The 11,478-nt window shown below is 37.9% G+C and overlaps 1 protein-coding gene across 1 annotated transcript; it reads left to right on the top strand.

Moving 5' to 3' along the window:
* Positions 1–36: 36 nt before the first annotated feature.
* decr1 (2,4-dienoyl CoA reductase 1, mitochondrial) lies at positions 37–8,788 on the top strand. The gene is made up of 10 exons (XM_079895390.1): positions 37–244; positions 628–824; positions 1,214–1,271; positions 1,352–1,438; positions 1,532–1,679; positions 4,484–4,583; positions 7,214–7,286; positions 7,532–7,678; positions 8,010–8,072; positions 8,169–8,788. Exons 1-10 carry the CDS (start codon positions 173–175, stop codon positions 8,226–8,228), a joined length of 1,005 nt encoding a protein of 334 aa, XP_079751516.1. The 5' UTR covers positions 37–172; the 3' UTR covers positions 8,229–8,788.
* The last annotated feature ends 2,690 nt before the right edge of the window (positions 8,789–11,478 follow it).

The raw sequence follows: 11,478 nt of genomic DNA, 5'->3' as shown, positions 1-11,478 counted from the left end.
CAAACCGGAAACCGGAAGACATCATTCAGGATTTTCGGACTTTAGTTGTAGAGTGATTTCAATGCGTCAGAGGCATTACTGAGTCTGACTTCACTAGTTAATCTGTATGCTTTTGACTTTGTTGCAACACGTTTTCTCCCTCTAAAAATATTTTTTTTTTCCTTTTGACGTTATGGCGGTGCTCAGAGGACTGGCCTTGTTAAATGGAGTTTTAACTCCAAACAAGTGTTTCACACCAGCACGAGTAAGAATTTTATTTAGTTGTGCATGCATTAAATTGTAATTTAGTTTCAAAATCTCATAAGCTGAACTTTTAGTTTTATAAAATATACGTTTTTAAATGGCATTTTTGGGAATTTGGGAATAAATAGCTTGCGCTGTAAAATGAACTATTTTAATTGCTATAATGTACACTGAATGTAAAAATCATGCCTTTCATACATGATTAAGGCTATATTTGAGACATGTTCTATTAATTATAATGTATATTTCCATAAATGCATAGCTTAAGCAGTAAGTACTTTATACTTGCATTGTCCTTATGACCTTTCACCCAGTTTTTTTTTTTTTTTTAATACTGGCTGCTGTCTGAATAAATAAAATGACCCTCTTTGCATCCTTTAACAGTTGTTTGGAAATGGGACAAACACTTTATACCAGAGCAGTCCCCAAGCTAGATTCTTCCCACCTTCTGAAGGTGTTATGCTTCTCCCAGGAACTTTCAAAAACAAAGTGGCCTTTATCACTGGAGGAGGAACAGGACTTGGAAAAGCCATGACCACTGCTCTGTCTTCACTGGGAGCAGAATGCGTGATAGCCAGCAGGTTAGTTACCCCTCTCATAAGATCATCAAAAAAGTATTAAGCAGCACAACTGTTTCCAACATTGATAATAGTAAGAAATGTTTCTTGAGCAGCACATTAGAAGGATTTCTGAAGGATCATGTGACAATGTAGACTGGAGTAATGCCTGCTGAACATTCAGCTTTGCCATTACATGAATAAATTACATCTTAATATATTTTACAACAGAAACCAGTTATTTTAAATTGTAATATTTCTCAGAATCACTGTTTTTACTGTTATTTTGTCTTCTAGTTCCTAAATAATTGATGACACACCCTGCAAGCAAATCCAAAAGCTTAAATCATGTTAAATTTGAGTGATTATTCATGTTAAAATAGTCGTGTTAAGTGTCCTGTTGTCACTTCCAGAAATCTTGATGTTTTGAAGAAAACAGCAGAGGAAATCTCACAACAGACAAAAAACAAGGTACCTCTCGCATCTAAGCAAACATTGCCATGTTTTTGGTGAGGAACTTGTTTTCATCCTCAAATGTGTTGGTGTTTCAGGTCCATGCCGTCCAGTGTAATGTTAGAGACCCTGCTTCAGTTGAAGCTGCTGTTGACCAGCTTGTCAATGATGTCGGCCTGCCTGATGTAGGTTTAGATCTCCATCTTAACAGCAGCGATACAATAGATTCCTCACAAAACTCCTTCTGATGCGTTGGGATTCTGTTTGCCATCCCACAGGTGGTGATAAACAATGCAGCTGGAAACTTCATCTCACCTTCAGAGAAGCTGTCTCCCAATGCCTGGAGAACCATCACTGACATAGTGTTGAACGGCACTGCCTATGTCACGCTAGATATCGGGAAACGCCTCATCAAAGCTGAGAAAGGTGATTCATATTTTTAGAGATGTAGCAAAGTAGTTGTAGAGTAATTCAACTTTTAAACATGATAAAAAGATCTGCTTGTATTTAGTATGCCAGTGGTTCCCAACCCTGGCCCTGGAGTAGGCTTACACCAAGCACCGTACATTTTTGATGTCTCTCTTATCTGACACATCTAAGGTTCACATCTAAATCTTTACTGACGAGTTTTTGATTAGGGAGACATTTAAGGGGCCGTTTACACGACAACGGTTTCAACTAAAACGGAAAACTTTTTATGCGTTTTGGCCGCTCATTTACATGACAACAGCGTTTTGCGGGCCTGAAATTGCAAACTTTTGAAAACAAGATTCAAACTGCAAGTTTTTGGAAATGATACTGTTATCGTCTCTGTGCAAACGATAAAAACACAAACAAGTTTGTGAAAAAATGGTGATGTTATGCACCACTGGTCTGGCAGGTATAATACAGCGGAATAATACAGGCATAAAACAGCGTTTCACTGATCCGTGTGAACAGGGAAGTTTTTGACAATGTTGTCGTCTGTACGTGAAAAATGTTTCCATTTTTAGTACATCGTTGTTGTGTAACCGTACTCTAAAATGTGTAGTTCTGGGGGAACTATGTTTGAAATCGCCCCCTATACCCTCATTCACTATTCCCTACATTAGTCCACTAATATAGTCCACTTGAAGGAGTGAATGAAAATGAGTGAGTGAATTCGAACACTGAGTGTGTCAGAAGGGCTTCTGCTTTTGTATAGTTTGTGCTTTCTGTTTAATAACCATTTGAAACTTGGCAAACTGGCAGCTCCAGTAGTAATGAAAAGATTTATCTTGAACTCTGTCATGGAAACTAGCATGTATAAACCTTTATTAAATAATTGAATAATTAAAAAGGAATTTATACCTGCATGATATTACACACATTGGACCAGTGGTTTGGAAAATGAATGTATGGATGATTCAGCTGCGGGTGCCATCTTGTGAACGACCCTCACAGTGCATTATGGGTATTCTCAGCCACTGAGTGTCAGTTGTACACTCGTTATTGCGGTGCATTATAGGATTGAATTAGTGAACTCGATAATAACCACTATGGTTTCGGACACCACTACAAATGGCTGTTCCCTCAAATAAAGTCCTATTTAAGGGAATAGGGGGTGATTTTGGACACAGCCCATGGCCAGGGTTGGGAACCATTGTAGTATGCAGCGCTGTTACAAACAGTAGAGCATGGTGCTTGATTCCCAGGGAGTGAGTGAACTGATTAAAATGTGTACCTGAAAGTCTCTTTGGATAAAGCTCCTAACCAAATGCATAAATGTATGGTTATTGGTTGGCTGGAGGTGGTTGATTTGGAGTGCGTAACCACTAGAGGGCAGTAAATGCAAAACAATCCTTCAGAGTGCTCAAGTCACTAATAATCTGTACTATTCATTATCATCTGTGATAACTGACAGCATGTCACAGATTCTGTCAATAGAGATAAATAGAGAACCCAGAACATGTCTTACCTTTTAAAAGGTAGTGTAAACCTAAATAGGTTGTGTAAACCTGAATAGTTTTTATTATTATTCAAAGAAATTAATACCCTTTCTCAGCAAGAATGCATTTGGTTAATCAAAATTAAAGACATTTATAACATTAAAAAAGATTTATATTTCAAATGAATGTTGTTCTTTTAAATAAGGGTCATATGACACTTGTGTAATGGCTGCTGAAAATCCAGCTTTGCCATCACAGGAATAAACTGCACTTTAAAGTAGATTAAAATAGAAAAGAGTTATTTTTATTTTGTAATAATAATCGTAATAATATTTCACAATATAACTATTGTATTGAACACTGTACTGTATTTTTTACTGTAATTTTTTATTAAAAATGCAGCCTTGGTGAGCATAAGACTCTGAAAGAAATTGAATTTCTTTCAAAAGCATTAAAAAAATCTTCCTGAACACAAACTTTTTATTGTTCTGTAAGTTACATTGTGACCAATTATTTTATATTGTGATGAATTGAAATGTGGAAAACTTTACAGCATCACATCTATGTTTGTGACTAACTAAGTTGTCCAGATGATCCACGTTTGTCTCCTGCCTGTTGTCTTGATGTTTCTGCAGTAATGAGGTTGCCTGTGGCTTCTTCGCACATTCCGTGAATAATGCTTTTTGGAAAGTGGCATAAAAAAAGTAGTCAAAGTTGTTTTGCTAATCAAGCTTGTTTTTGTAATGGGCTAATTTATGTGCATTCATGCCGTTTTCTGCTCTCTTTGTTTTCCGTGAAGATAACAGCTTCTGGCTGTGACCAGTAAGCTGCAGCATAATTACTCATGTGTAAATTAAGACATCATTAGTCTTTATGTAGTACATTTATTATATTTTGTAATGATAAGACGACCCAATGTGTGTGTGTGGTAAGATGACAACTAGCAAGATAAGATAATTCCATTTCATTGCCTCAGTCATATTTGTGTGTTTGTTGTGTGTATTTGTTGAATGAGCTGCTCAGATTCAGACATCCAGCCTCTCACCTGATTATTTTGACCTCTTTCTGCTTCCTCGAACATGGTGATTACAGACTGTTCAATTACTCCATTAACTCCAAGTGCAAAGATATTATGTTGCTGATAACAAGTCTGACCTTCAAGACTCTGTGCGTTTATTGTATTTTCATTTCAATAGTGATTTAAAACAGAGATTAGATTCTTGATGCACATAGAACTATTTATAAATTGTCATGTCACAGGTGATCTGCAGCCTATAGATTGAAACTGATACAGAAACTGATAATCTTGTTGAATTTATAAAGGTGCTGCTTTTCTGGCCATCACCACAATCTACGCTGAGAGTGGCTCAGGATTTGTTGTGCCAAGCGCTGCGGCTAAAGCTGGAGTGGAGAAACTGTGCACGTATGTACTCCGTTATACTACGTTTTTAGGTAATTCACCTCCTGGCAGGCCTTTGAGAATCAGGTCCTCCTGTCAAATGCCTTTCTAATATATTCCTGAAAGGCTGCATATGTTATCATAATGAAGGTGCAGTGGCTATGTTTCATTTACATTTTAATTGTAAGATGGGGATCTTGATCCTATCCTCTTAAGGAGTGTTAAATATGCTGGAAATGCAATAGAGAGAGGTGGACACTGGACAGCACACTATACATAATGATTTAGATCAGTAGCTTATTAATAATATCATCTCTGCTTAAAGCGGTCATATAATGTCATTGTTGTACAAGCTAATATGATTCTTTAGGGTCTAAATTAAAAGTTTGTAATATACTTTAATTAAAAATTCTCAGTATTGTAAGAAAACACAAATTTTACCTGGTCAAAAACAGCTCTGTTTTCAGCACGCCGTTTAAGTGCATGTGTCTTTAAATGATAATGAGCTTTGCTCACCCCGCCCCTCTGTTCTGTGCGTACACCGTTTGTAACACAATAACACAATAACCATGACGCGTTGTTCATTATAAACATGGGATTATGAATTATATTGAGAACGTCATACATACAAAACATGCTGTAATGTACCCTGAGTGTATAGCCGCATTCATAGTGAAGCGTGCAGCAAGAGATTTGCAAAGATTAATATAAATATTAATATAAAGGTTAATAAAACGTTACACTCACTCACTTCTTCTGGAGGTGCAGCAGGAACACGAATAGTTGGTACCGATCCTTTTTTCAAGAGCAGCTTCTTAGCAAAACCAGCTTTATAACGTTACTGACCCTCGTTTGTAAAGCAGTGAAATGATTCGCGCAAACATGAAAGCATTGACGTTGATCGTGGGGAATATTCCCTTCGAAAACAAACTCAGCCACTGCGTCTTCAGCTGTACGGATTTAGGAACATCAAAATGATGCTGTGTTCGTTACTACACCCAAGAACAGAACACCACAATCGCTTAGATGACATTCTGCTCATAGACAGTGCTCCAGCTATCAACAATGAACGCGCCGGTCGGCGCGGGCTATGATTGACAGCTCGCTCACGAGGGCGGGTCTGTGTTGAAACGCTGCTGTCAATCAACCATCGTGGGAGGGGCGTCGATTTTGTGACGTCACAAAATCGAACAGCTTGATTTGAGATGGGGGAAAACATATAAGAAGATTTAAAAAAAAACACTGGATGGATTTTTATCATTTTATGATGGTTGTGTACAAGCACTGCCAACACACATTTCAGTACAATCAACTTGTAAAAGTGCATGTACCATTATACGACCCCTTTAAATGTTTAGTTCAATGACAGGATTTACTTCAAATAAAACTTTTTTTTACTTTTTTTGAAGACTGGAATGAGGAGCTCAATTAAACCAAGCATATCTTATTTCAGGATGATACTGCATATAACATAAGCACCATGACACTTATTTATATATCATGCTTTTTAAAATTGGTTTACATCATGAGTGATAAACAGAGATGATCTTGATTCTATAAGAAGTTGTTTGTCTGAATCAATTGCCTTGCATTTAATAATTAAAATAATGATTTTTTTCTTTGCATTCGGTATGATTAGTGAGTTCTAAATACTGCAGAATCTTAATTTTTTTTTTAATTCTATATTTCTTAAATATATCTTAAATATTGTATTATTATTGTTATTATGAATTTTAGGGGTTTTTTTTGTTTTTGTTTTTAAAGAATTTCTTAATCTTACAAATATTGAATTTGTATTGGTTTCAGACACTGCATTAATTGTATACTGGATTTAGACCCTACAAAAATATCTGTTGCTTAATTGCAAATCAGCCACATACAGTATTTTTAATCAATTACTGATGGTCTGATTTGACATATTTGGATTGATTTGTGTTACATACATTCTTCACATGAGATCACCAGAGCCTTAAAAGCCATTTGATTGTATTTTCCTTGGCTTGACTTTGAGCCACCATGTTTCCTAGTGCTTACACTAGTGCTGTGTGATAAACCTAATGGAAAAAGGTCCGTCTCAGGGAGATAATTACACTAGAAGCACTAGTGGCCATGTCAGATAGAAAGGATGACCAGATGTCCCCAAAAAGTGGGACAAATTTCAAATAAATCAGATAGGGATGCACAATATATCGGCCACCATATCGGTATTAGGCGAAAATGTTCATTTTTAATGTTATTGTTATCGGCCCAATAAGAAAATTTGGCCGATATATTAAAGGCAATAAATAATGGATTTCCTTCAGCTGAGACAGTTGAGATGCGCACTGTTTGCCATGATGGTTTTAAATTGCTTCAAATATGATTGAAATCACTTCAGAAAAGGAAAATACAGTTCAGTGCAACATATGCAGCGTATAGGCTACATAAAATTATAATGATAACATTATAATTGTGTGCTTGGGACATGGCTTTTGATGGTGAGACTTTTGTTTTTGTAATCAGGCTCTCAAAAATTAAATAAAAATTTGTATTTAGATTTATTGGTCAATATTTAGCGCCTTTCAAATATAAAGAATTATCGGTTATCGGGATCAGTTAAAAATTTCATCCCTAAAATCAGAGCATGTGTAAAGGCTGATTGTATCTACCTACAGGTCTCTGGCTGCTGAGTGGGGCAGATACGGCATGAGATTTAACGTTATTCAACCAGGACCAATCAAAACCAAGGTAGTGTGCATGTTTTAAGTTCTTCTTCTCTGAAAATGCTGTCCATCCCTTGGTGTGTAGAGTGAATTTGTGAATGAATCATGCTTTCTGGTCGGATCTTTTCAATGAAAACCAGTCTGAATGATTTGTTCACAAATCAGACTGATTCAGTTCAATTCACTGACTCAATCCAGTTTGGATTATTTTTATCTTTCAAGCTTTAGTTTTCCAAACATTATAATAACTCTCCCAGTATCTTTCTGAAGGGTGCATTTAGCAGACTGGATCCCACCGGACAGTTTGAGAATATGATGCTCTCGAGGATACCCGTGGGTCGTCTGGGCACTCCTGGAGAGATCGCCAACCTTGCCACCTACCTCTGCAGCGACTACGCCAGCTGGGTATCAGGAGCGGTGAGTTCGATGACCTTGCGTGAAAAGTGCTTCGCCTCTCTGGGCAAGAGCTCACCTAGAGTCTTCCCCACAGGGCCTCTCCATTTACAGCCAAACGGAGACAAGGGCACAACCTACACTTCTCTTTCCCTCTGTGATGGGTAGCAGAGGGAATTTTGTGAAGAATTAGGGGGGAAAAAAGTAGTGCTCCAGAGATCAATATGAAATTATATAGTCCGGCGCATTACTGTAATGGCTCTACTTATAAAGTTGAGGAGCCTTGACAGGGAAGCTAATATGTTTTTCACAGTGAAAGGCAAATTTCCAGCTTTAACAGCTCCTTTGTCCTTAGATCATTCGAATGGATGGTGGTGAATATGTCTCCATGGCTGGCGAGTTCAATGGTCTGAAGGAGGTGATTTTTTTTTTTTTTTTAGCTCAATCAGATATTTACAATGGGGAGTTTTCATTGCTTTATTTATTATATGTTTACCTTGATTTTATTTGCCAGGTCACAAAGGAGCAATGGGCCATGATGGAATCAATGATCAGAAGCACAAAGGGATCGTAAACCTCTAAAACCACAGTAATTCAGCACTAATGACAGTCCTAATCTCAATCTCCCATTGTGTAACAGAGGATCAATTGAAATATGGTTTGTAGACTGTATAAATTGAGACTTAAGTTGTCTTGGCACATACACATATCCATTCTGTGACACATTTATCATCTTGAGGGCTGTAAGGAATTGTTGTTTGGAGTATTAGAGCCATATTGAATTAAAAATGTGTGCACATTTGACATTTAAGTTTGGCCTGTCTGCATTTCTGCCTTAAAAATCCATTGTAACAATGGCATTTACATTCTGTTGGCTGTAAACATGTAGGTTACATATTTAGCCTGCATGTTGCCCTAGTGCCCTTGGATAGGATCTTGCATCCCTGCGACTTATACAGAATATTAGTGGTTTGAAGAATAGAAGTGTGGATGGATGGATAAAGCCCACAAAGAATGTTTAAAAGAATGCATAAAGTCAACCTAAACTTGATCAAAAGATTTGAAATCTTACAAAAACCTTCAACCGCCTTATAATGTAATGACTAAGTACAAATTAAAGTTTGGTGTACATTACCTTGTTTCATGCATTGAAATTATTTTAGTCAAAAATAGAATAAATGCTGCATTGTTTCTTGCTTTATTCTTGGTTAAATGCCAATTAGTGGAGAAATAACTGAGGGAAATGCATTTCGGAGCTTTAATTGCTTTGTATTTTTTATTGCCGAGTCTTTTTTAATCTTTGAAAGGGATTTATTTTTTTTAAATCAGTTTTCCTTAAAATGACCACTGAGGAGTCTCCATATTCATTTTTTATTCATTTTAGTAGTTCCATATTATATTATATTACTGCTTGTTTTTTGATGGGCTCTTGACCCATCAAAAACCCTGGTGTGGTACCCTGCATGTGGAACCCTGGTGTGGAAAACTGCATCTTTTCTTGTTGACCTGCCTTTGTTTATAGTAAATTATAATGCTTGTGTAGTACAGATAATCACATATAAATCACTGTTCATTGAATGCAATACCTTTATTTGTATATATGTGTGTGTATATATATATACACTGCTCAAAAAAATAAAGGGAACACTTTTTTATCAGAGAATAGCATCAAGTCAGTTAAACTCCTGGGATATTGATTGGTAATCAGTTTCAGCTGCTTTAGTGTTAATGAAATTAACAGCAGGTGCACTAGATGGGCAACAGTGAGACAACCCCCAAAACAGGAATGGTTTTACAGGTGGAGGCCACTGACATTTTTTCCCTACTCATCTTTTTGGATTGTTTTTCACCAGTTTTGCATTTGGCTAGGGTCAGTGTCACTACTGGTAGCATGAGGCGATACCTGGACCCTACAGAGGTTGCGCAGGCAGTCCAGCTCCTTCAGGATGGCTCATCAATACGTGCCATTGCCAGAAGGTTTGCTGTGTCTCCCAGCACAGTCTCAAGAGCATGGAGGAGATTCCAGGAAGACAGACAGCTACTCTAGGAGAGCTGGACAGGGCCGTAGAAGGTCCTTAACCCATCAGCAGGACCGGTATCTGCTCCTTTGTGCGAGGATGAACATGATGAGCACTGCCAGAGCCCTACAAAATGACCTCCAGCAGGCCACTGGTGTGAATGTCTCTGACCAAACAATCAGAAACAGACTTCATGAGGGTGGCCTGAGGGCCCGACGTCCTCTAGTGGGCCCTGTGCTCACTGCCCAGCACCAGGGAGCTCGATTGGCATTTCCCATTGAACACCAGAATTGGCAGGTCCGCCACTGGTGCCCTGTGGTTTTCACAAATGAGAGCAGGTTCACCCTGAGCACGTGACAGACAGGAAAGGGTGTGGAGAAGCCGTGGAGAATGTTATGCTGCCTGTAACATCGTTCAGCATGACCGGTTTGGTGGTGGGTCAGTGATGGTCTGGGGAGGCATATCCATGGAGGGACGCACAGACCTCTGCAGGCTAGACAATGGCACCCTGACTGCCATTACGTATCGGGATGAAATCCTTGGATCCATTGTCAGACCCTATGCTGGTGCAGTGGGTCCTGGGTTCCTCCTGGTGCACAACAATGCCCGGCCTCATGTGGCGAGAGCATGCAGGCAGTTCCTGGAGGATGAAGGAATGATACCATTGAAGGGCCACCACGCTCACCTGACCTACATCCAATAGAACACCTCTGGGACATTGTGTTTCGGTCCATCTGACATCACCTGGTTGCACCTCAGACAGTCCAGGAGCTCAGTGATGCGCTGGTCCAGATCTGGGAGGAAATACCCCAGGACACCATCCGTCGTCTCATTAGGAGCATGCCCCAACGTTGTTAGGCATGCATACAAGCACGTGGGGGCCATACAAACTACTGAGTACCATTTTGAGTTGCTGCAATGAAATTTCAGCAAAATTGACAAGCCTGCTGCATCATTTTTTCACTTAGATTTCCGGGGTGTCTTTGAATTCAATCCTCTGTTGGTTGATCATTTTCATTTCCATCAAACGATGTGGCATCCTTTCGTTCATTACCCAGTCCATATTAGTATAGATATCCAGCATGATATTTTTCCCCATTGAGATCTGATGTGTTTTCAAAGTGTTCCTTTAATTTTTTTGAGCAGTGTATATATATATATATACACAAGCTTATATAAAAAACTAATGTTCAAAAGTTTGAGGTCCGCAAGTTTTTTAAAATGTTTTTGTAAGACTCTCATGTTCACCAAGGCTGCATTTATTTATTTATTTAAAGCTTTTATTTTCAGCATTTTTTAAATCTAATTTATTCCTTTGACAAAGCTGAATTTTCATCAGCAACATTACTCAGTCTTCAGTGTCACATGATCCTTCAGAAATCATTCTAATATGCTGATTTGTGCACAAGAAACATTTCTTCTTATCACAAATGAAAACAGTTGTGCTGCTTACAATTTTCGTGGAAACTTGATACTTTTTGTCAGTATTTGATGAATATTAAGTTAAAAAGATAATTTATTTAAAATAGAAATATTTTGTAACAATGTAAATGCATTGACTGTCTCTTTAATGCATCCTTGCTAAATTAAAAAGAATAATTTCTTAATTTATATTTAAGTTTCAGTCCTCAGTGCCCCGGTTTCACAGACAGGGCTTTGATTAAACCAGGATTAAGCCTTAGTTCAATTAGGGCATTTAAGTAGCTTTTATAAACATGCCTTAGAAAAAAAACATTACTGATGTGCATCTCGAGACAAAACAATGGAACTGACATATTTTAAGATATGTCTGTCAGTGAAAGTTGC

Source organism: Squalius cephalus (assembly GCF_949319135.1).
Source record: "Squalius cephalus genome assembly, chromosome: 15".
NCBI lineage: Eukaryota > Metazoa > Chordata > Actinopteri > Cypriniformes > Leuciscidae > Squalius > Squalius cephalus.
The sequence above is the reverse complement of the archived record's forward strand: the minus strand, read 5'-3'. Positions and strand labels throughout refer to the sequence as shown.